The sequence below is a fragment of the Colossoma macropomum genome, unplaced genomic scaffold (genome assembly GCF_904425465.1).
Source record: "Colossoma macropomum unplaced genomic scaffold, Colossoma_macropomum, whole genome shotgun sequence".
NCBI lineage: Eukaryota > Metazoa > Chordata > Actinopteri > Characiformes > Serrasalmidae > Colossoma > Colossoma macropomum.
The window spans coordinates 13551231-13575007 of NW_023494788.1; the positions used below are offsets into that span (position 1 = coordinate 13551231).

The 23777-nt window shown below is 41.4% G+C and overlaps 1 protein-coding gene across 2 annotated transcripts in view; it reads left to right on the top strand.

The window, feature by feature from the left end:
• Positions 1 to 23751, top strand: part of ahnak (AHNAK nucleoprotein) — a 35564-nt gene extending 11813 nt beyond the window's left edge. Inside the window, exons 3-6 of one of the 2 annotated variants that reach the window (XM_036568545.1) lie at positions 2122 to 2185; positions 2768 to 2924; positions 3062 to 3267; positions 3521 to 23751. In XM_036568545.1, coding sequence (XP_036424438.1) covers positions 2768 to 2924; positions 3062 to 3267; positions 3521 to 22930 — 19773 coding nt within the window. In that variant the 5' untranslated portion in view covers positions 2122 to 2185 and the 3' untranslated portion in view covers positions 22931 to 23751. The remainder of the gene's footprint in view (positions 1 to 2121; positions 2186 to 2767; positions 2925 to 3061; positions 3268 to 3520) is intronic. The other variant, XM_036568546.1, reaches the window with a different exon arrangement.
• Positions 23752 to 23777: the final 26 nt, after the last annotated feature.

The following is a 23777-nucleotide window of genomic DNA, read 5'->3' on the forward strand; positions in this document are numbered from 1 at the left end:
ATTTTGTTGTTGTACATGTCACGATAGCCAGTTCACAGATTTGCAATATCTTTGTACATAATGTCATTCAACTGAATTGGGCAGTAGGAAATTGAATTCTTATAGAGTACTTATGAGGCAAAGTTATGAAGCAAACTGAAAACAGACACCACTGATTTGGCCCCTATCCTGCCAATCTCTTGCTAGACTAACACTTGTGTGGATTACATATCATTAGTTTTCCACAACTGATATCACGTTGCCTTGGGAGGTGCAAACAGGGATATAGAGATGGTTCAATATACTGCCATTCTTGGAATTTTCACTCTGAACCAGAAAGCTGAACCAGAAAACAGTTTGCTTTTGATAATTAATTAATTAATACATTCATTCATTTAACATTGACACCCCCTGGCCAGGCAACCAGGGTCCTTTCTGTGAGGAGTTTGCATGTTCTCCCTGTGTCTGCGTGGGTTTCCTCCCACAGTCCAAAGACATGCAGTCAGGCGAACTGGAGACGCTATATTGGCCCTAGGTGTGAGTGTGTGTGTGTGAGTGTGTATGTCTGTGAGTCTGCCCTGTGATGGACTGGCGACCTGTCCAGGGTGTTTCCTGTCTTCTGTCCAATGAGTGCTGGTATAGCTCCAGCACTCTCCATGACACAGGAGGATAAGAAGCTTAGACTGTGTGTGTGTGTGTGTGTGTGTGTGTGTGTGTGAGTGTGTGAGAGTGTGAGAGTTAACACCTGGGGGGATGTTTAATAAAGCAGGACTTCTCAGTAGCCAGATAACTTAAGCCCAAAGATGAGGACGGTCCAATAAGAATATCCTTCGGTTCTTTTCCTATTGGACAGGCTTGACTTTGGGCTTAAGTTATCTGGCTAAACTGAAAATCCTGCTTTTTGAAATACCCCCTGCTCAGATGTTTGCAGCAGAAGAGTGAGACAGATTCTCAATGGAAAAGAGCAGCAACATAACTGAAAAGTTAAAGGAAGAAACAGTTATCCCTTGCAAAGCTATTAGTTCCCGCTCATAATTTTCTTCAGGCAAAACAAAAATAATAAACTTATAGTTTAACTATGCTTTTTATTCCTTTTCATGGTGTAGAGTTGTAAATCAAACCAATGTAAGTGTGAGGGGCACATGTTTTGCTTGCTTTTTATTGGTTTTAGAAAATTAATACACGATACGCTTTTGTTTAAAATATCTGGTGTTTTCCAGTAATCAGTCGACATAAATCATAATCAGAGTCTTGATCTTGACGCTATTATATAAAATATGCATGTAGGTGTATTCATAACCAAAAGGTCTTATGTAATGAGTGGATGGCTGAGGGGGTGGTAATAATGAAACAATGAGATGTCTGTGTTTGAAGCTGGAATGGCAGACCCACATGTTTACTGGACAACTCTACACACAGGCTGCCTAGTATTATAGCTTTTTTTATGTATGCTTGGAGCATTACATGCAGATATTCTGAACTGAAATGACATTATTGTAATATGAATAATGCAGCAAAATGAATAAATGTAACTTCCACAGCAATTTGATTTTCCTGCAGTCTAATTTGCAAAATATAGGACAGACATAGACATAGCTTGAAATCAATGTGAAATAACATACTGAATGTATATAATTAAGTAATTTATATATTTATTTAAAAAAAATAACAATGCTTATACTATATATTCGAGCGCTTGCCATCAGCAGATGTATTTTCCTGTGTTGTGTGAGGTAGCTGTAACAGCATTGTTCTCTATACAGACATTTGATCTGAGCTATGAGCAAACTGTGTATCCTGAGGCTTTGGGTGTGGTTTATCTTCAACTATCCTTCTAGTTCAGACAGATTCAGTGAGGGATTCATTTTAGTTTAAAACCTGCTTGTTTTTAGACAAGCTTTTTAATGCCATCTAGTGGTATACTGCTAGAACTTCGTCTTCATTTCTCATAGTTCAAAAACTGGGCAATTTGCTAGTCATTTATAAACTTTTTTTAATTAGAAAAATAAACCCTGTAACCTGAAAATGTGAAATCAGATATCTTTGCAGCCCTGCAGATTTTGATCATGCACTGATATCTGGTAGTTATTAAATAACTATTTTCATCAAGAATGTCAACAGCCTTGTTTTGTTTGATTTCAGGGAGTGAAACTAGGTCTGATACAGTCCATTTCAGGGGACAGGTCAAAGAGAAACAGGATTTGAAGTAAGCATATGTGCTGAGTATTAAATGTTCTGTTACTGTTTAATGAATTACGGAAAGCAAAACACTAGCTTGCACTGTTAAATACTGGAAAAATACGATTGTGTTGTCATTATTTGATCTGTAATGCATAATAAATATACATATTAGCAGAATTTATATGTTACTCATATGAACATGAAGTACAGATTACATAAAAGTGCATATTCCAATCTAGCGTAACTTTAGAATAGACTAAATAATTCTGCAGCTGCTTTCAGAATGGGAGAATTTCCTTAGATAGGGACATGGAAATATATACCACCAGGTGTCAGTAAAGAACTGAATTTGACATTGTTGTCAGTGAATGATCAGACAAGTGTACTGTAATTAGTCTTTTATGTAAGTCTTTTGGTATACCATCTTTGCCCTGTGGCTTTTCTTTCTTTTACTGCACATAAAAGTAGCCTATGCTTTTTATCAGTGGTGTACTGGTTGAAACAGTGCCAGTGAAAGACATGACTTACCCCAGAATATCAAAGTTGAAAAAGTTGTGTTCATTGTCCCACTGAAAACATTCATTTAGATTCTTTCTCTGTTTTCAAGATGGCTGACGAAGAAGATACAAGGGAAGTGCTCTTCCCACAGTGGATGGGTGCTGATAAACATGGGCTTACAATAGAGCAAAAAGCTCAAGGAGAGATTTTCATCAAAGAAGTGAAAGAAGAGTCCCCTGCTGCTCACACTGGGAGAGTGTTTGAAGGTAAAGAACAGGCTGTTAACTTGATCACGATATAAAATCAATATAACTTTACACTCCATAATTAAATTCCAATAATTTCCAAAGACATTGTGCATCTGCTGTCTCATTTCTCTAATGCATCTCACCCACTCTCACAGGTGATCAAATTGTGGGTGCCACCATTTACTTTGAGAACATGAGCTCAGATGAAACAGCTGAGTTACTGAAGACGCTTAACCGACACAAAGTGGGACTAAAACTACAGCACAAGACAGGAGACAAGTCACCTTGCCGGTCTCCCATGGGCACACTGTCATGGGAAGGACGAAGTGGATTTGGAGGCTCTAGCCCTGACATCATCCTAGTATGATAATCATTTCTTATTTTTGTTTTTTAAAAATGAACTTCTATTTAGTAATGATAAGTTTTGAGCATGTATTTTCTTTGAAATTAGAAATAACTTCTTAAAGCACAATTCATCATGCCAGCTTTCAGTTCTTTTGCTGGTGGCTGTTTAGGGTTGTATCTATATGGAGTTATGGAAAAACTGAAAGTTACTTTTTTAGTTTTTTTATTTTTTTAAAGAAAATATTCACTTCTGATTTCTGTCTGTGCAGAGTGGGGATGATGAGGACTACAAGAGAATCTACACTAAGAAAATTAAGCCCAGACTGAAGTCTGAGGACCTTGCAGAGGGAGTTGATGTACGTACAGAACGTCACAGCAGCACCAGCAGTGACGGCAGCACTATAACTACCATTACTCGCCGTATCACTACCTACACTGTGGACATACCGGGGGCATCTGGCCAGCAACAGATTGATATTTCAAGCCCAGAGTTTAAAATTCATGTTTCACAACACGAGCAGCAAGAGGGGAGCTCTGCTCAGATCAGATTACCGCATGGGAGCCTTATAAACAAAGTTGGTACCCAAGAGGGTGTAGATGTGGGGGAAGTAAGACTTAGAGATCCAGAAGCCACTAGTTCTTCTGAGAAGCACTGGAGTACAGCACATGTCAAAACAACAATTACAAAAAGAGGGATAGAGGGGAGTGGGAAGGATCTGAAATTTAATTTGTCTGACACTGGACTGTCAGGGGAAAAAACACAAGGGGAACTGGGACATTCTGGGTGGATTCAACATGAGATGAGTGGAATAAGCAAAGGTTCAGTCACCGCGGACACAGGTACAGGTAATGTGGGTCTCTCAGGTAAAGTGGGCATGGAGTTAGACCAAGATGCAGGTCACGTAAGCATTAGTGATCAGCACTTGAAAGACAGTGGAAAAGGATTCAGCATCAGTGTGAACAAAGGAGAGATCATTACTCCACATTTAACAGAACATACAATTGTTGTTTCCAAACCAGATACTGAATCTGAGGTGAAAGGTTCAAATGTGAAAGGAGGAACAGAGTTTGTTTCAGGTTTTTCCATGAGAGTGGGATCACAAGACAGCAAAATGTCATGGAAAGACACTTCACCTTCTGGTGAAATAAAGCTGCCAAAACCTAGCATAGATGTAAAAGGGTTCAAAGTAGAAGGTAGTGTAAAGCCACCAAAGCAAGAAACTGGGCATATAGATGTGTCAGTTCCACAAATTAAGGGGGATATCAAGGTGACAGAACTTGAAATTGGGGGAAATAAGATGCCATCCATCACTGGACCAAAAATATCTATGCAAGAGGTGAATTTGAACATCAAGGGTCAAAAACTGAAAGGAGATGTCCCAGTTCCAGAAATGCAAGCAGATATAAAATGTCCAGCTATTTCCCGGACTGATGTGGACATAAAGGGCCCAAAAATGAAAGGAGATGTAGATGTTTCTGTTGCAAAAGTAGATATTAAAGACCCAAAAGTGAATACTCATGGGACAGAATCAAAAATCAAAATGCCATCATTTGGATTTAAAGGTCCAAAGGTTGAAGGTCCTCATGTAGAAATAAGCCTTCCCAAAGCTGAAGTCGACGTAAAGGGACCAGCCATAGATATCAAAGCTCCCGATGCTAGCATTGATGCCAAGATGCCCTGTCCTTCTGATCCTAAGAGTTCCATGCCTGATGTGGACATTAACATAAAAGGTCTGCAAATTAAAGGTAATGCAGATCTTTCACTACCAAAAGTTGCAGGGGACATCAAAGCACCCAAAGTGGATATTAAAAGTCCAAATGTTGACGTTGAAGGACCTGAAGAAGGCCCTAAGACGACAAAAATCAAAATGCCTTCTTTTGGGCTAAAAGGTCCAAAGGTTGAAGGCACAGATATAGATGTTAAACTGTCCAAACCTGAACTTGACATTAAAGGACAAACAATAGATGTAAAAGCTTCTAATGCTGACATTGAGGGACCTGAGGGAAACGTGAAGGGTCCAAAATTAAAGATGCCCTCCATCTCTGGTCCAGAGATCTCTATGCCTAAGTTAGACATAAAGGGTCCAAAAATCAAAAGTGATGCAGAAGTCTCAGCACCAAAGATTGAGGGGGATATCAAAGCACCTAAAGTGGACATTAAAGGTACAGACATTGATATTGAGGGACATGAAGGTGGATTCAAGATGCCAAAAATCAAAATGCCATCATTTGGGCTTAAAGGTCCAAAGGTTGAAGGCCCTGACGTCGATGTAAGCCTTCCCAAAGCTGAAGTTGATATAAAGGGACCAGCCGTAGACATAAATGTCCCAGGCGTTGACATTGAGGGACGTGATGGAAAAGTAAAAGGTCCCAAATTCAAGATGCCTTCTCTTTCTGGTCCAAAGATGTCCATGCCTGATGTTGACATAAACCTAAAGGGTCCAAAATTTAAAGGCGATGCAGAAATCTCAGTACCAAAGGTTGAGGGGGATATCAAAGCACCTAAAGTGGATATTAAAGGTCCAGAGGTTGATACTGAGGGACCTGAAGGAGGATTCAAAATGCCAAAAATCAAAATGCCGTCTTTCGGTCTTAAAGGACCCAAAGTGGAGGGCCCTGAAGTTGATGTAAGCCTTCCAAAAGGAGATGCTGAAATAAAAGGACCAGCCATAGATGTGAAGACACCTGATGTTGACATTGAGGGACCTGAAGGAAAAATCAAAGGTCCTAAATTTAAGATGCCAACCATCACTGGTCCAAAGATTTCTATGCCAGATGTCGATCTGAACCTGAAAGGCCCTAAAGTAAAAGGGGATGTTGATGTTTCAGTTCCTAAGATGGAAGCAGATGTGAAGGCCCCAAAAGTAGATATCAAAGGACCAGATGTTGACATTGAAGGCCCTGAAGGTGGTTTCAAGATGCCAAAAATCAAAATGCCATCATTTGGGCTTAAAGGTCCAAAGGTTGAGGGCCCTGATGTCGACGTAAGCCTTCCCAAAGCTGAAGTTGATATAAAGGGACCAGCCGTAGACATAAATGTCCCCGATGTTGACATTGAGGGACCTAATGGAAAAGTTAAAGGTCCCAAATTCAAGATGCCATCTCTTTCTGGTCCAAAGATCTCCATGCCTGATGTAGACATAAACCTAAAGGGTCCAAAATTCAAAGGCGATGCAGAAGTTTCAGTACCAAAGGTAGAGGGTGATATCAAAGCACCAAATGTGGATATTAAAGAACCAGATGTTGATATTGAGGGACCTGAAGGAGGATTCAAAATGCCAAAAATCAAAATGCCGTCGTTCGGTTTTAAAGGACCCAAAATGGAGGGCCCTGAAGTTGATGTAAGTCTTCCCAAAGGAGATGCTGAAATAAAAGGACCAGCCATAGATGTGAAGACACCAGATGTTGAAATTGAGGGACCTGAAGGAAAAATTAAAGGCCCCAAATTTAAGATGCCTACCATCTCTGGTCCAAAGATCTCTATGCCAGATGTGGATTTCAACCTGAAAGGCCCTAAAGTAAAAGGGGATGTTGATGTTTCAGTTCCTAAGATGGAAGCGGATGTGAAGGCCCCAAAAGTAGATATCAAAGGACCAGATGTTGACCTTGAAGGCCCTGAAGGTGGTTTCAAGATGCCAAAAATCAAAATGCCATCATTTGGGCTTAAAGGTCCAAAGGTTGAGGGCCCTGATGTTGATGTAAGCCTTCCCAAAGCTGAAGTTGATATAAAGGGACCAGCCGTAGACATAAATGTCCCAGATGTTGACATTGAGGGACCTGATGGAAAAGTGAAAGGTCCCAAATTTAAGATGCCAACCATCTCTGGTCCAAAGATTTCTATGCCAGATGTGGATTTCAACCTGAAAGGCCCTAAAGTAAAAGGGGATGTTGATGTTTCAGTTCCTAAGATAGAAGCGGATGTGAAGGCCCCAAAAGTAGATATCAAAGGACCAGATGTTGACCTTGAAGGCCCTGAAGGTGGTTTCAAGATGCCAAAAATCAAAATGCCATCATTTGGGCTTAAAGGTCCAAAGGTTGAGGGCCCTGATGTTGATGTAAGCCTTCCCAAAGCTGAAGTTGATATAAAGGGACCAGCTGTAGACATAAACGTCCCAGATGTTGACATTGAGGGACCTGACGGAAAAGTTAAAGGTCCAAAATTTAAGATGCCAACTATTTCGGGTCCAAAGATCTCTATGCCAGATGTGGATTTCAACCTGAAAGGTCCCAAAGTGAAAGGAGATGTTGATGTTTCAGTTCCTAAGATGGAAGCGGATGTGAAGGCCCCAAAAGTAGATATCAAAGGACCAGATGTTGACATTGAAGGCCTTGAAGGTGGTTTCAAGATGCCAAAAATCAAAATGCCATCATTTGGGCTTAAAGGTCCAAAGGTTGAGGGCCCTGATGTTGATGTAAGCCTTCCCAAAGCTGAAGTTGATATAAAGGGACCAGCCGTAGACATAAATGTCCCAGATGTTGACATTGAGGGACCTGATGGAAAAGTGAAAGGTCCCAAATTTAAGATGCCAACCATCTCTGGTCCAAAGATTTCTATGCCAGATTTGGATTTCAACCTGAAAGGCCCTAAATTAAAAGGGGATGTTGATGTTTCAGTTCCTAAGATGGAAGCGGATGTGAAGGCCCCGAAAGTAGATATCAAAGGACCAGATGTTGACATTGAAGGCCCTGAAGGTGGATTCAAGATGCCAAAAATCAAAATGCCATCATTTGGGCTTAAAGGTCCAAAGGTTGAGGGCCCTGATGTTGATGTAAGCCTCCCCAAAGCTGAAGTTGATATAAAGGGACCAGCCATAGACATAAATGTCCCAGATGTTGACATTGAGGGACCTGATGGAAAAGTTAAAGGTCCCAAATTCAAGATGCCAACCATCTCGGGTCCAAAGATTTCTATGCCAGATGTGGATTTCAACCTGAAAGGCCCTAAAGTAAAAGGGGATGTTGATGTTTCAGTTCCTAAGATGGAAGCGGATGTGAAGGCCCCAAAAGTAGATATCAAAGGACCAGATGTTGACATTGAAGGCCCTGAAGGTGGTTTCAAGATGCCAAAAATCAAAATGCCATCATTTGGGCTTAAAGGTCCAAAGGTTGAGGGCCCTGATGTTGATGTAAGCCTTCCCAAAGCTGAAGTTGATATAAAGGGACCAGCCGTAGACATAAATGTCCCAGATGTTGACATTGAGGGACCTGATGGAAAAGTTAAAGGTCGCAAATTCAAGATGCCATCTCTTTCAGGTCCAAAGATCTCCATGCCTGATATAGACATAAAGGGTCCAAAATTCAAAGGTGATGCAGACATTTCAGTACCAAAGGTTGAGGGGGATATCAAAGCACCAAAAGTGGATATTAAATGTGCAGACATTGATATTGAGGGACCTGAAGGAGGATTCAAAATGCCAAAAATCAAAATGCCGTCTTTCGGTCTTAAAGGACCCAAAGTGGAGGGCCCTGAAGTTGATGTAAGCCTTCCAAAAGGAGATGCTGAAATAAAAGGACCAGCCATAGATGTGAAGACACCTGATGTTGAAATTGAGGGACCTGAAGGAAAAATTAAAGGTCCCAAATTTAAGATGCCAACCATCTCTGGTCCAAAGATTTCTATGCCAGATGTGGATTTCAACCTGAAAGGCCCTAAAGTAAAAGGGGATGTTGATGTTTCAGTTCCTAAGATGGAAGTGGATGTGAAGGCCCCAAAAGTAGATATCAAAGGACCAGATGTTGACATTGAAGGCCCTGAAGGTGGATTCAAGATGCCAAAAATCAAAATGCCATCATTTGGGCTTAAAGGTCCAAAGGTTGAAGGCCCTGATGTTGATGTAAGCCTTCCCAAAGCTGACGTTGATATAAAGGGACCAGCCGTAGATATAAGTGTCCCAGATGTTGACATTGAGGGACCTGACGGAAAAGTTAAAGGTCCCAAATTTAAGATGCCAACCATCTCTGGTCCAAAGATTTCTATGCCAGATGTGGATTTCAACCTGAAAGGCCCTAAAGTAAAAGGGGATGTTGATGTTTCAGTTCCTAAGATGGAAGCGGATGTGAAGGCCCCGAAAGTAGATATCAAAGGACCAGATGTTGACATTGAAGGCCCTGAAGGTGGTTTCAAGATGCCAAAAATCAAAATGCCATCATTTGGGCTTAAAGGTCCAAAGGTTGAGGGCCCTGATGTTGATGTAAGCCTTCCCAAAGCTGAAGTTGATATAAAGGGACCAGCCGTAGACATAAATGTCCCAGATGTTGACATTGAGGGACCTGATGGAAAAGTGAAAGGTCCCAAATTTAAGATGCCAACCATCTCTGGTCCAAAGATTTCTATGCCAGATGTGGATTTCAATCTGAAAGGCCCTAAAGTAAAAGGGGATGTTGATGTTTCAGTTCCTAAGATGGAAGCAGATGTGAAGGCCCCAAAAGTAGATATCAAAGGACCAGATGTTGACATTGAAGGCCCTGAAGGTGGTTTCAAGATGCCAAAAATCAAAATGCCATCATTTGGGCTTAAAGGTCCAAAGGTTGAGGGCCCTGATGTTGATGTAAGCCTTCCCAAAGCTGAAGTTGACATAAAGGGACCAGCCGTAGACGTAAATGTCCCAGATGTTGACATTGAGGGACCTGACGGAAAAATTAAAGGTCCCAAATTTAAGATGCCAACCATCTCGGGTCCAAAGATTTCTATGCCAGATGTGGATTTCAACCTGAAAGGCCCTAAAGTGAAAGGGGATGTTGATGTTTCAGTTCCTAAGATGGAAGCGGATGTGAAGGCCCCAAAAGTAGATATCAAAGGACCAGATGTTGACATTGAAGGCCCTGAAGGTGGTTTCAAGATGCCAAAAATCAAATTGCCATCATTTGGGCTTAAAGGTCCAAAGGTTGAAGGCCCTGATGTTGATGTAAGCCTTCCCAAAGCTGAAGTTGATATAAAGGGACCAGCCGTAGACATAAATGTCCCAGATGTTGACATTGAGGGACCTGATGGAAAAGTGAAAGGACCCAAATTTAAGATGCCAACCATCTCGGGTCCAAAGATTTCTATGCCAGATGTGGATTTCAACCTGAAAGGCCCTAAAGTGAAAGGAGATGTTGATGTTTCTGTTCCTAAGATGGAAGCGGATATAAAGGCCCCAAAAGTAGATATCAAAGGACCAGATGTTGACATTGAAGGCCCTGAAGGTGGTTTCAAGATGCCAAAAATCAAACTGCCATCATTTGGGCTTAAAGGTCCAAAGGTTGAAGGCCCTGATGTTGATGTAAGCCTTCCCAAAGCTGAAGTTGATATAAAGGGACCAGCCGTAGACATAAATGTCCCAGATGTTGACATTGAGGGACCTGATGGAAAAGTGAAAGGTCCCAAATTTAAGATGCCAACCATCTCTGGTCCAAAGATTTCTATGCCAGATGTGGATTTCAACCTGAAAGGCCCTAAAGTAAAAGGAGATGTTGATGTTTCAGTTCCTAAGATGGAAGCGGATGTGAAGGCCCCAAAAGTAGATATCAAAGGACCAGATGTTGACATTGAAGGCCCTGAAGGTGGTTTCAAGATGCCAAAAATCAAAATACCATCATTTGGGCTTAAAGGTCCAAAGGTTGAGGGTCCTGATGTTGATGTAAGCCTTCCCAAAGCTGAAGTTGACATAAAGGGACCAGCTGTAGACATAAATGTCCCAGATGTCGACATTGAGGGACCTGATGGAAAAGTGAAAGGTCCCAAATTTAAGATGCCAACCATCTCTGGTCCAAAGATTTCTATGCCAGATGTGGATTTCAACCTAAAAGGCCCTAAAGTGAAAGGGGATGTTGATGTTTCAGTTCCTAAGATGGAAGCGGATGTGAAGGCCCCAAAAGTAGATATCAAAGGACCAGATGTTGACATTGAAGGCCCTGAAGGTGGTTTCAAGATGCCAAAAATCAAAATGCCATCATTTGGGCTTAAAGGTCCAAAGGTTGAGGGCCCTGATGTTGATGTAAGCCTTCCCAAAGCTGAAGTTGATATAAAGGGACCAGGTCTAGACATAAATGTCCCAGATGTTGACATTGAGGGACCTGACGGAAAAATTAAAGGTCCCAAATTTAAGATGCCAACCATCTCGGGTCCAAAGATTTCTATGCCAGATGTGGATTTCAACCTGAAAGGCCCTAAAGTAAAAGGAGATGTTGATGTTTCTGTTCCTAAGATGGAAGCGGATATAAAGGCCCCAAAAGTAGATATCAAAGGACCAGATGTTGACATTGAAGGCCCTGAAGGTGGTTTCAAGATGCCAAAAATCAAAATGCCATCATTTGGGCTTAAAGGTCCAAAGGTTGAAGGCCCTGATGTTGATGTAAGCCTTCCCAAAGCTGAAGTTGATATAAAGGGACCAGCCGTAGACATAAATGTCCCAGATGTTGACATTGAGGGACCTGATGGAAAAGTGAAAGGTCCCAAATTTAAGATGCCAACCATCTCGGGTCCAAAGATTTCTATGCCAGATTTGGATTTCAACCTGAAAGGCCCTAAATTAAAAGGGGATGTTGATGTTTCAGTTCCTAAGATGGAAACGGATGTGAAGGCCCCAAAAGTAGATATCAAAGGACCAGATGTTGACCTTGAAGGCCCTGAAGGTGGTTTCAAGATGCCAAAAATCAAAATGCCATCATTTGGGCTTAAAGGTCCAAAGGTTGAGGGCCCTGATGTTGATGTAAGCCTTCCCAAAGCTGAAGTTGATATAAAGGGGCCAGCTGTAGACATAAATGTCCCCGATGTTGACATTGAGGGACCTGATGGAAAAGTGAAAGGTCCCAAATTTAAGATGCCAACCATCTCGGGTCCAAAGATTTCTATGCCAGATGTGGATTTCAACCTGAAAGGCCCTAAAGTAAAAGGGGATGTTGATGTTTCAGTTCCTAAGATGGAAGGGGATGTGAAGGCACCAAAAATAGATATCAAAGGACTAGATGTTGACATTGAAGGCCCTGAAGGTGGATTCAAGATGCCAAAAATCAAAATGCCATCATTTGGGCTTAAAGGTCCAAAGGTTGAGGGCCCTGACGTTGATGTAAGTCTTCCCAAAGCTGAAGTTGATATAAAGGGACCAGGTCTAGACATAAATGTCCCAGATGTTGACATTGAGGGACCTGACGGAAAAGTGAAAGGTCCAAAATTTAAGATGCCAACTCTCTCTGGTCCAAAAATCTCCATGCCTGATGTAGACATAAACTTAAAGGGTGATGCAGATGTTTCAGTTCCAAAGATTGAAGGAGACATTAAATCACCAAAGGTTGATATTGAATGTCCTGGTATTGATATTAAGTCCCCAGATTTTGACATTGATGGATCTAGTGGAAAAATCAAGGGTCCAAAATTCAAGATACCATCTGTATCAGGCCCAAAGATTTCTATGCCTGATGTGGACTTCAAGCTTAAAGGACCCAAAATGAAAAGTGACGTGGACATGTCTGTTCCAACAGTTGAGGGAGACATTGCTGTCCCCAAAGTAGAAATTGAAGGCCCCAAAGTTGACCTGGATGTTCCTGAAGCTAGTTTGAAGAAATCAAAGTTCAAAATGCCAAAATTTGGATTGAAAGGGTCAAAGATTGAAGGGCCAGATGTTGAGGTCAAACCTGCAAAGGGTGATATTAATGTGGATGCTAAAAGTCCAGAAGGTGGATTCAAGTTGCCAAAATTCAAAATGCCAAAGTTTGGATTTAAATCGCCTAAGGCAGATATGCCCAGTGTTGAAATAAATGTGCCCAAAGCAGATATTGACCTTAAAGCACCTGATGTTAACATCAAGAGTCCATCTCTAGACCTAGAAGTACCAGAAGGAAAGATTAAAGGTCCCAAAATTAAAATGCCATCAATCTCTGGTCCCAAAATCTCTTTGCCTGATGTAGACGTCAATCTTAAAGGACCAAAAATTGAGGGAGAGGTGGACGTCTCTGCACCGAAGATCGAAGGTGACATGAAACCACCCAAAATAGACATTGAAGGTCCAGAAATTGATGTGGAGGGACCAGAAGGTGGTTTCAGGATGCCTAAAATCAAAATGCCATCATTTGGACTGAAAGGACCAAAACTGGAGGGCCCTGATGTTGATGTAAATTTGCCAAAGGGTGATATCGACATTAAAGGTCCCAAGATTGATGTTAAAAGCCCAGAGGTTGACATTGAAGGACCAGAAGGGAAAATCAAGGGTCCCAAATTCAAAATGCCCACATTATCTGGTCCAAAAATTTCCATGCCTGATGTTGACTTTAATGTTAAAGGCCCTAAAATAAAGGGAGATGTTGATGTCTCAGTACCAAAGATTGAGGGTGACATGAAAGCACCCAAAGTAGACATTGAAGGTCCAGAGCTTGATGTGGAAGGACCAGAAGGTGGTTTCAAGATGCCCAAAATCAAAATGCCATCATTTGGAATGAAAGGGCCAAAAGTGGAGGGCCCTGATGTTGATGTAAATTTGCCAAAGGGCGATATCAACATTAAAGGTCCCAAGATAGATGTTAAAAGCCCAGAGGTTGACATTGAAGGACCAGAAGGGAAAATCAAGGGTCCAAAATTCAAAATGCCCACCATATCTGGACCAAAACTTTCCATGCCTGATGTAGACCTCAGTGTTAAAGGCCCTAAACTAAAGGGAGATGTGGATATCTCAGCTCCTAAGATTGAGGGCGACATTAAAGCACCCAAAGTAGACATTGAAGGTCCAGAGTTTGATGTGGAGGGACCAGAAGGTGGTTTCAAGATGCCTAAAATCAAAATGCCATCATTTGGATTGAAAGGGCCCAAATTGGAGGGACCTGATGTTGACGTGAATTTGCCCAAGGGTGATATCGACATTAAAGGTCCCAAGATTGACGTTAAAAGCCCAGAGGTTGACATTGAAGGACCAGAAGGAAAAATCAAGGGTCCCAAATTCAAAATGCCCACATTATCTGGACCAAACATCTCGATGCCTGATGTAGACTTCAATGTTAAAGGTCCTAAACTAAAGGGAAACATGGATATCTCAGTTCCAAAGATTGAAGGCGACATTAAAGCACCCAAAGTAGACATTGAAGGTCCAGAGCTTGATGTGGAGGGACCAGAAGGTGGTTTCAAGATGCCTAAAATCAAAATGCCATCATTTGGAATGAAAGGGCCAAAATTGGAGGGACCTGATGTTGACGTGAATTTGCCAAAGGGTGATATCGACATTAAAGGTCCCAAGATTGACGTTAAAAGCCCAGAGATTGACATTGAAGGACCAGAAGGGAAAATCAAGGGTCCCAAATTCAAAATGCCTACATTATCTGGTCCCAAGATTTCCATGCCTGATGTAGACCTCAAGGTTAAAGGCCCTAAACTAAAGGGAGATGTGGATATCTCAGTTCCAAAGATCGAAGGTGACATGAAAGCACCAAAAGTAGACATTGAAGGTCCAGAATTTGATGTGGAGGGACCAGAAGGCGGTTTCAAGATGCCCAAAATCAAAATGCCATCATTTGGATTTAAAGGGCCAAAACTGGAGGGCCCTGATGTTGATGTAAATTTGCCAAAAGGTGATATCGACATTAAAGGTCCCAAGATTGACGTTAAAAGCCCAGAGGTTGACATTGAAGGACCAGAAGGAAAAATCAAGGGTCCCAAATTCAAAATGCCCACTATATCTGGTCCAAAAATTTCTATGCCTGATGTGGATCTCAATGTTAAAGGCCCTAAACTAAAGGGAGATGTGGATATCTCAGTTCCTAAGATCGAAGGTGACATAAAAGCACCCAAAGTAGACATTGAAGGTCCAGAGCTTGATGTGGAGGGACCAGAAGGCGGTTTCAAGATGCCCAAATTCAAAATGCCATCATTTGGATTTAAAGGGCCAAAAGTGGAGGGCCCTGATGTTGATGTAAATTTGCCCAAGGGTGATATCGACATTAAAGGTCCCAAGATCAATGTTACAAGCCCAGAGGTTGACATTGAAGGACCAGAAGGAAAAATCAAGGGTCCAAAATTCAAAATGCCCACAATCTCTGGTCCAAAGATTTCCATGCCTGATGTAGACTTCAATGTTAAAGGCCCTAAACTAAAGGGAGATGTGGATATCTCAGTTCCAAAGATCGAAGGCGACATTAAAGCACCCAAAGTAGACATTGAAGGTCCAGAGTTTGATGTGGAGGGACCAGAAGGTGGTTTCAAGATGCCCAAAATCAAAATGCCATCATTTGGAATGAAAGGGCCAAAAGTGGAGGGCCCTGATGTTGATGTAAATCTACCAAAGGGTGATATTGACATTAAAGGTCCCAAGATTGACGTTAAAAGCCCAGAGGTTGACATTGAAGGACCAGAAGGAAAAATCAAGGGTCCAAAATTCAAAATGCCCACCATATCTGGTCCAAAAATTTCTATGCCTGATGTGGACCTCAATGTTAAAGGTCCTAAACTAAAGGGAGATGTGGATATCTCAGTTCCTAGAATCGAAGGTGACATAAAAGCACCCAAAGTAGACACTGAAGGTCCAGAGCTTGATGTGGAGGGACCAGAAGGCGGTTTCAAGATGCCCAAATTCAAAATGCCATCATTTGGATTTAAAGGGCCAAAAGTGGAGGGCCCTGATGTTGATGTGAATTTGCCAAAGGGTGATATCGACATTAAAGGTCCCAAGATCGACGTTAAAAGCCCAGAGGTTGACATTGAAGGACCAGAAGGGAAAATCAAAGGTCCAAAATTCAAAATGCCTACAATCTCTGGTCCAAAGATTTCCATGCCTGATGTCGACTTCAATGTTAAAGGCCCTAAACTAAAGGGAGATGTGGATATCTCAGTTCCAAAGATCGAAGGCGACATGAAAGCACCAAAAGTAGACATTGAAGGTCCAGAATTTGATGTGGAGGGACCAGAAGGTGGTTTCAAGATGCCCAAAATCAAAATGCCATCATTTGGATTGAAAGGGCCAAAAGTAGAGGGCCCTGATGTTGATGTAAAATTGCCAAAGGGTGATATCGACATTAAAGGTCCCAAGATTGACGTTAAAAGCCCAGAGGTTGACATTGAAGGACCAGAAGGAAAAATCAAGGGTCCCAAATTCAAAATGCCCACTATATCTGGTCCAAAACTTTCCATGCCTGATGTAGACTTCAATGTTAAAGGCCCTAAACTAAAGGGAGATGTGGATATCTCAGTTCCAAAGATCGAAGGTGACATTAAAGCACCCAAAGTAGACATTGAAGGTCCAGAGTTTGATGTGGAGGGACCAGAAGGTGGTTTCAAGATGCCCAAAATCAAAATGCCATCATTTGGATTCAAAGGGCCAAAAGTGGAGGGCCCTGATGTTGACGTAAAATTGCCAAAGGGTGATATCGACATAAAAGGTCCCAAGATTGACGTTAAAAGCCCAGAGGTTGACATTGAAGGACCAGAAGGAAAAATCAAGGGTCCCAAATTCAAAATGCCCACTATATCTGGTCCAAAACTTTCCATGCCTGATGTAGACTTCAATGTTAAAGGCCCTAAACTAAAGGGAGATGTTGATATCTCAGTTCCAAAGATTGAAGGTGACATTAAAGCACCCAAAGTAGACATTGAAGGTCCAGAATTTGATGTGGAGGGACCAGAAGGTGGTTTCAAGATGCCCAAAATCAAAATGCCATCATTTGGATTGAAAGGGCCAAAAGTAGAGGGCCCTGATGTTGATGTAAAATTGCCAAAGGGTGATATCGACATTAAAGGTCCCAAGATTGACGTTAAAAGCCCAGAGGTTGACATTGAAGGACCAGAAGGAAAAATCAAGGGTCCAAAATTCAAAATGCCCACTATATCTGGTCCAAAACTTTCCATGCCTGATGTAGACTTCAATGTTAAAGGCCCTAAACTAAAGGGAGATGTGGATATCTCAGTTCCAAAGATCGAAGGTGACATTAAAGCACCCAAAGTAGACATTGAAGGTCCAGAATTTGATGTGGAGGGACCAGAAGGTGGTTTCAAGATGCCCAAAATCAAAATGCCATCATTTGGATTCAAAGGGCCAAAAGTGGAGGGCCCTGATGTTGACGTAAAATTGCCAAAGGGTGATATCGACATAAAAGGTCCCAAGATTGACGTTAAAAGCCCAGAGGTTGACATTGAAGGACCAGAAGGAAAAATTAAGGGTCCCAAATTCAAAATGCCCACTATATCTGGTCCAAAACTTTCCATGCCTGATGTAGACTTCAATGTTAAAGGCCCTAAACTAAAGGGAGATGTGGATATCTCAGTTCCAAAGATCGAAGGTGACATCAAAGCACCCAAAGTAGACATTGAAGGTCCAGAATTTGATGTGGAGGGACCAGAAGGTGGTTTCAAGATGCCCAAAATCAAAATGCCATCATTTGGATTTAAAGGGCCAAAAGTGGAGGGCCCTGATGTTGATGTAAATTTGCCAAAGGGTGATATCGACATTAAAGGTCCCAAGATTGACGTTAAAAGCCCAGAGGTTGACATTGAAGGACCAGAAGGAAAAATCAAGGGTCCAAAATTCAAAATGCCCACAATCTCTGGTCCAAAGATTTCCATGCCTGATGTAGACCTCAATGTTAAAGGCCCTAAACTAAAGGGAGATGTTGATATCTCAGTTCCAAAGATCGAAGGCGACATGAAAGCACCCAAAGTAGACATTGAAGGTCCAGAATTTGATGTGGAGGGACCAGAAGGCGGTTTCAAGATGCCCAAAATCAAAATGCCATCATTTGGATTTAAAGGGCCAAAAGTGGAGGGACCTGATGTTGATGTAAAACTGCCAAAGGGTGATATCGACATTAAAGGTCCCAAGATTGACGTTAAAAGCCCAGAGGTTGACATTGAAGGACCAGAAGGGAAAATCAAGGGTCCCAAATTCAAAATGCCCACTATATCTGGTCCAAAACTTTCCATGCCTGATGTAGACTTCAACGTTAAAGGCCCTAAACTTAAGGGAGATGTGGATATCTCAGTTCCAAAGATCGAAGGTGACATTAAAGCACCCAAAGTAGACATTGAAGGTCCAGAATTTGATGTGGAGGGACCAGAAGGTGGTTTCAAGATGCCCAAAATCAAAATGCCATCATTTGGAATGAAAGGGCCAAAAGTGGAGGGCCCTGATGTTGATGTAAATTTGCCAAAGGGTGATATCGACATGAAAGGTCCCAAGATTGACGTTAAAAGCCCACATGTTGACATTGAAGGACCAGAAGGGAAAATCAAGGGTCCAAAATTCAAAATGCCCACCATATCTGGACCAAAACTTTCCATGCCTGATGTAGACTTCAATGTTAAAGGCCCTAAACTAAAGGGAGATGCGGATATCTCAGTTCCAAAGATTGAAGGCGACATTAAAGCACCCAAAGTAGACATTGAAGGTCCAGAGCTTGATGTGGAGGGACCAGAAGGCGGTTTCAAGATGCCCAAAATCAAAATGCCATCATTTGGATTTAAAGGGCCAAAAGTGGAGGGACCTGATGTTGATGTAAAACTGCCAAAGGGTGATATCGACATTAAAGGTCCCAAGATTGACGTTAAAAGCCCAGAGGTTGACATTGAAGGACCAGAAGGGAAAATCAAGGGTCCCAAATTCAAAATGCCCACATTATCTGGTCCAAAACTTTCCATGCCTGATGTAGACTTCAATGTTAAAGGCCCTAAACTTAAGGGAGATGTGGATATCTCAGTTCCAAAGATCGAAGGTGACATTAAAGCACCCAAAGTAGACATTGAAGGTCCAGAATTTGATGTGGAGGGACCAGAAGGTGGTTTCAAGATGCCCAAAATCAAAATGCCATCATTTGGAATGAAAGGGCCAAAACTGGAGGGCCCTGATGTTGATGTAAATTTGCCAAAGGGTGATATCGACATTAAAGGTCCCAAGATTGACGTTAAAAGCCCAGAGATTGACATTGAAGGACCAGAAGGAAAAATCAAGGGTCCCAAATTCAAAATGCCTACCATATCTGGTCCAAAACTTTCCATGCCTGATGTAGACTTCAATGTTAAAGGCCCTAAACTAAAGGGAGATGTGGATGTCTCAATTCCAAAGATTGAAGGCGACATTAAAGCACCCAAAGTAGACATTGAAGGTCCAGAGCTTGATGTGGAGGGACCAGAAGGTGGTTTCAAGATGCCCAGATTCAAAATGCCATCATTTGGATTTAAAGGGCCAAAGGTGGAGGGCCCTGATATTGATGTAGATTTGCCAAAGGGTGATATCGACATGAAAGGTCCCAAGATTGACATTAAAAGCCCAGAGGTTGACATTGAAGGACCAGAAGGAAAAATCAAAGGTCCCAAATTCAAAATGCCCACCATATCTGGACCAAAAATGTCCATGCCTGATGTAGACTTCAATGTTAAAGGCCCTAAAATCAAGGGAGACATGGATATCTCAGTTCCAAAGATTGAAGGTGACATCAAAGCACCCAAAGTAGACATTGAAGGTCCACAGATTGATGTGGAGGGACCAGAGGGCGGTTTCAAGATGCCTAAATTCAAAATGCCATCATTTGGATTTAAAGGGCCAAAAGTGGAGGGCCCTGATGTTGATGTAAATTTGCCAAAGGGCGATATCGACATTAAAGGTCCCAAGATTGACGTTAAAAGCCCAGAGGTTGACATTCAAGGACCAGAAGGGAAAATCAAGGGTCCAAAATTCAAAATGCCTACATTATCTGGTCCAAAGATTTCCATGCCTGATGTAGACCTCAATGTTAAAGGCCCTAAACTAAAGGGAGACATGGATATCTCAGTTCCAAAGATCGAAGGCGACATGAAAGCACCAAAAATAGATATTGAAGGTCCAGAGATTGATGTGGAGGGACCAGAAGGCGGTTTCAAGATGCCCAAAATCAAAATGCCATCATTTGGAATGAAAGGGCCAAAAGTGGAGGGCCCTGATGTTGATGTAAATTTGCCCAAGGGTGATATCGACATTAAAGGTCCCAAGATTGACGTCAAAAGTCCAGAGATTGACATTGAAGGGCCAGAGGGAAAAATCAAAGGTCCCAAATTCAAAATGCCCACCATATCTGGTCCAAAAATTTCTATGCCCGATGTAGACCTCAATGTTAAAGGCCCTAAAATAAAAGGAGACATGGATATCTCAGTTCCAAAAATTCAAGGTGACATTAAAGCACCCAAAGTTGATATTGAAGGTCCAGAGATTGATGTGGAAGGACCAGAAGGCGGTTTCAAGATGCCCAAAATCAAAATGCCATCATTTGGATTGAAAGGGCCAAAAGTGGAGGGCCCTGATGTTGATGTAAATTTGCCAAAGGGTGATATCAACATAAAAGGTCCCAAGATTGACGTTAAAAGCCCAGAGGTTGACATTGAAGGACCAGAAGGAAAAATCAAGGGTCCCAAATTCAAAATGCCCACAATCTCTGGTCCAAAAATTTCTATGCCTGATGTAGACCTCAATGTTAAAGGCCCTAAAATCAAGGGAGACATGGATATCTCAGTTCCAAAGATTGAAGGTGATATGAAAGCACCAAAAGTAGACATTGAAGGTCCAGAGTTTGATGTGGAAGGACCAGAAGGTGGTTTCAAGATGCCCAAAATCAAAATGCCATCATTTGGAATGAAAGGGCCAAAAGTGGAGGGCCCTGATATTGATGTAAATCTACCAAAGGGTGATTTTGACATTAAAGGTCCGAAGATTGACGTTAAAAGCCCAGACATTGAAATTGAAGGACCAGAAGGAAAAATCAAGGGTCCCAAGTTCAAAATGCCCACCATATCTGGTCCAAAGATTGCCATGCCTGATGTGGACCTCAATGTTAAAGGCCCTAAACTAAAAGGAGATATGGATGTCTCAGTTCCAAAAATTAAAGGTGAATTCAAACCACCGAAGGTAGATATTGGAGGTGTAGATGTTGATGTCGAGGGAAGGGTTCCAGAGATTAAAGGTGACATCAAAGCACCAAAAGTTGATATTGGGGGACCTGATGTTAACATTGAGGGACCAGAAGGAGGTTTCAAAATCCCCAAAATAAAAATGCCGTCATTTGGAGTTAAGGGTACAACAGTGGAGGGTACTGACATTGATGTAAATTTGCCAAAGGCCAATATTGACATGAGAGGCCCCAAGATTGACATAAAAAGTACAGATACTAAGATTGGTGGACTTGAAGGCAAAATCAAAGGTCCTGAAGTATCTGTTCCTGATGTGAATCTCCACCTTAAGGGACCAAAACTGAAGGGAGATGTGGATATGTCTGCTCCAAAGACTGAAGTTGGTATAAAGACTCCAAAGGCAGACATTGAGGGCCCAGATCTTAGTATTGAAGGGCCAGAAGGAGGTTTTAAGATACCCAAAATCAAAGTGCCATCCTTTGGAATAAGGGGCCCTAAAGTGGAGGGCTCTGACATGGACATAAATCTTGCCAAAGCTCAAGCTGACATAAAAGGACCAGGTATTGATATCAAAGCTCCTAAGATTACTGGCAAGGGCCCTGATATTGATAGCAGTCTAGAAGGCCAAGATGTGGAAATTAATCTCAAAGGAAAGAAGGATAAATTCAAAATGCCAAAGATGAAAGGGAAGATGAAAACGGACATTGACATAAATACCAAAACTGCTGAGTTAAATGTAGACTCACCTGACATGCACCTCAAGGGGCCCAAGGTAAAGAAGCCACTCTTTGGAAAACTCCATTTTCCTGGTGTGGAATTTGACATTAAATCCCCAAAAGGTAAAGGTGGTGGCTCAGTGTCTGGAACTTCAAAATCAGTGTCTGGTACATTAAAGGGAAGTGTTGAAGGTGGAGTTAAAGATCACACAATTGATGCTGAAGGTGTTAAAATAGAAGCAGGAACTCAGGATGTGGAGTTGAAGATGCCAGCTGTAAAGGTCAGATTACCCCATGGAGTTAGTACAGAACAGAAACAAGGAGAAATAGGAGTAAGTACAGATGCAGGAGTGTCTGGTAAAATGGAATGTCCTGAGGGTAATGTAAGCTTTCCTAAGATCAAAGTGCCAAAGTTTGGAATTGCTTTGCCTCAGGCAGAGGGAAGGGAGATAGGTGTTGATGTAGGTTCGGGAGAATTAACTGCTAGAACTGATGTTAGTTCACAGAGCCTGGAGATGCATAGTCCAGATGTGAAAAGCAGTGGTGGAAAAGTCAAAGTTAAAAAGCCAAGATTCTTTGGCAAGTCTAAAACCAAGGGTGGAAGTGCAGCTGATCTTACTTTTCAGGGACCTGAAATTGCATTCACAAGTGAGGGCGGTGCCAAGGTGTCTAAAGAGTTAAGTCTGAGTTCAGGGGAGCTGATAGGTGGCAAGATGGTAGAGGGGGGTTCTGGTTTGAAAATTTCACCAAAGAGTAAATCTGCTTCACTTGATCTTTACAAAAAATCAAGGCATCGCTCTTCTTCTCTGAGTGATGAAGGAGAACTAGCTTCCCCCACTTCTGTGGAAGGGCATTTACAGACAGAGGGTGGTAATATTTCTGTGGATGTTGGAGATGCTAAGGTGAAAGGCAAAAAAGGAAAGTTGAAGTTTGGCACATTCGGCGGGTTTGGCTCAAAATCCAAAGGTTCCTATGAAGTAACACTTGGAGATGATAGTGAAGCCAAGATAGAAGGAGCTAGTGGAGGTGATCTTCCTTTAAAGAAATCCAGAGTTTCATCATCATCTAGCAGTGATAGTGGTTCAAAGAGTGGTTTTCGTTTCCCACGAGTTGAAATAGCTGTTTCACCAAAGAAATAATGCATTGCGATACTATTAAAAGGCACTTATGTTCTAGCCATTATCTGTACTATCTGTTGGCATATTCTTCCATGTTTTAAGCTAGAAAGCTACTTTTTAAGCCTTACATAAATACAGTGCACTGTCATAAACAGACGCTTTAGGTTTGTTTCATTTCTTTACCACCCCCTCCCCAATTATTTTCTTTTAATTTTCATGGGGTACAGGTCATGTCTTTTGAACTCACAATTTAACTGTAAATAAGAGAAATCTGTATTGTAATTTTAAACGTCATTTGTAAATAGAAAAAATGAGCCTACTATCACATTTTAAATTCAATACCACAACAGATCACTAGTTGAAATTACATATCTGCATCTGGATTTAAACATTTTGTGATATTATATTTTTGTATTTTTTAACCTTTAAGGGGAAATGGTTTTGCAATCATCTGTCATAAATAGTGCCTTACTTGCTACTTACAAGAATGCCTGTTCACATATAAAGTTTCATGAAAATAAATAAATCAAATAAACTAAATGTTATATTTGAGATTTTATCATTTTGAAGCTTAAGATAAGTAATCAGTGCTGTATAGTACTTATAACATGAGTTAGTAAATTTAAAAGTGACAGTGCATTCAACTGCCACTTTATATATTAGGATTGTAAAAAAATGTAAATAAACAGCTTATGTAATAAAACACATGGAGGAGGGGCATGACTTTTTGTTACAAGTAAAACAAACACAAAAACTGTATCTCATCATTATGTAGTTTGTCCCAAGATCAGCTCCCTAGGTATTTATATCCAATTAGACTATTTTACTGAAAAAAAAAAAAAGATTAACAATCCAATGCACATCAAAC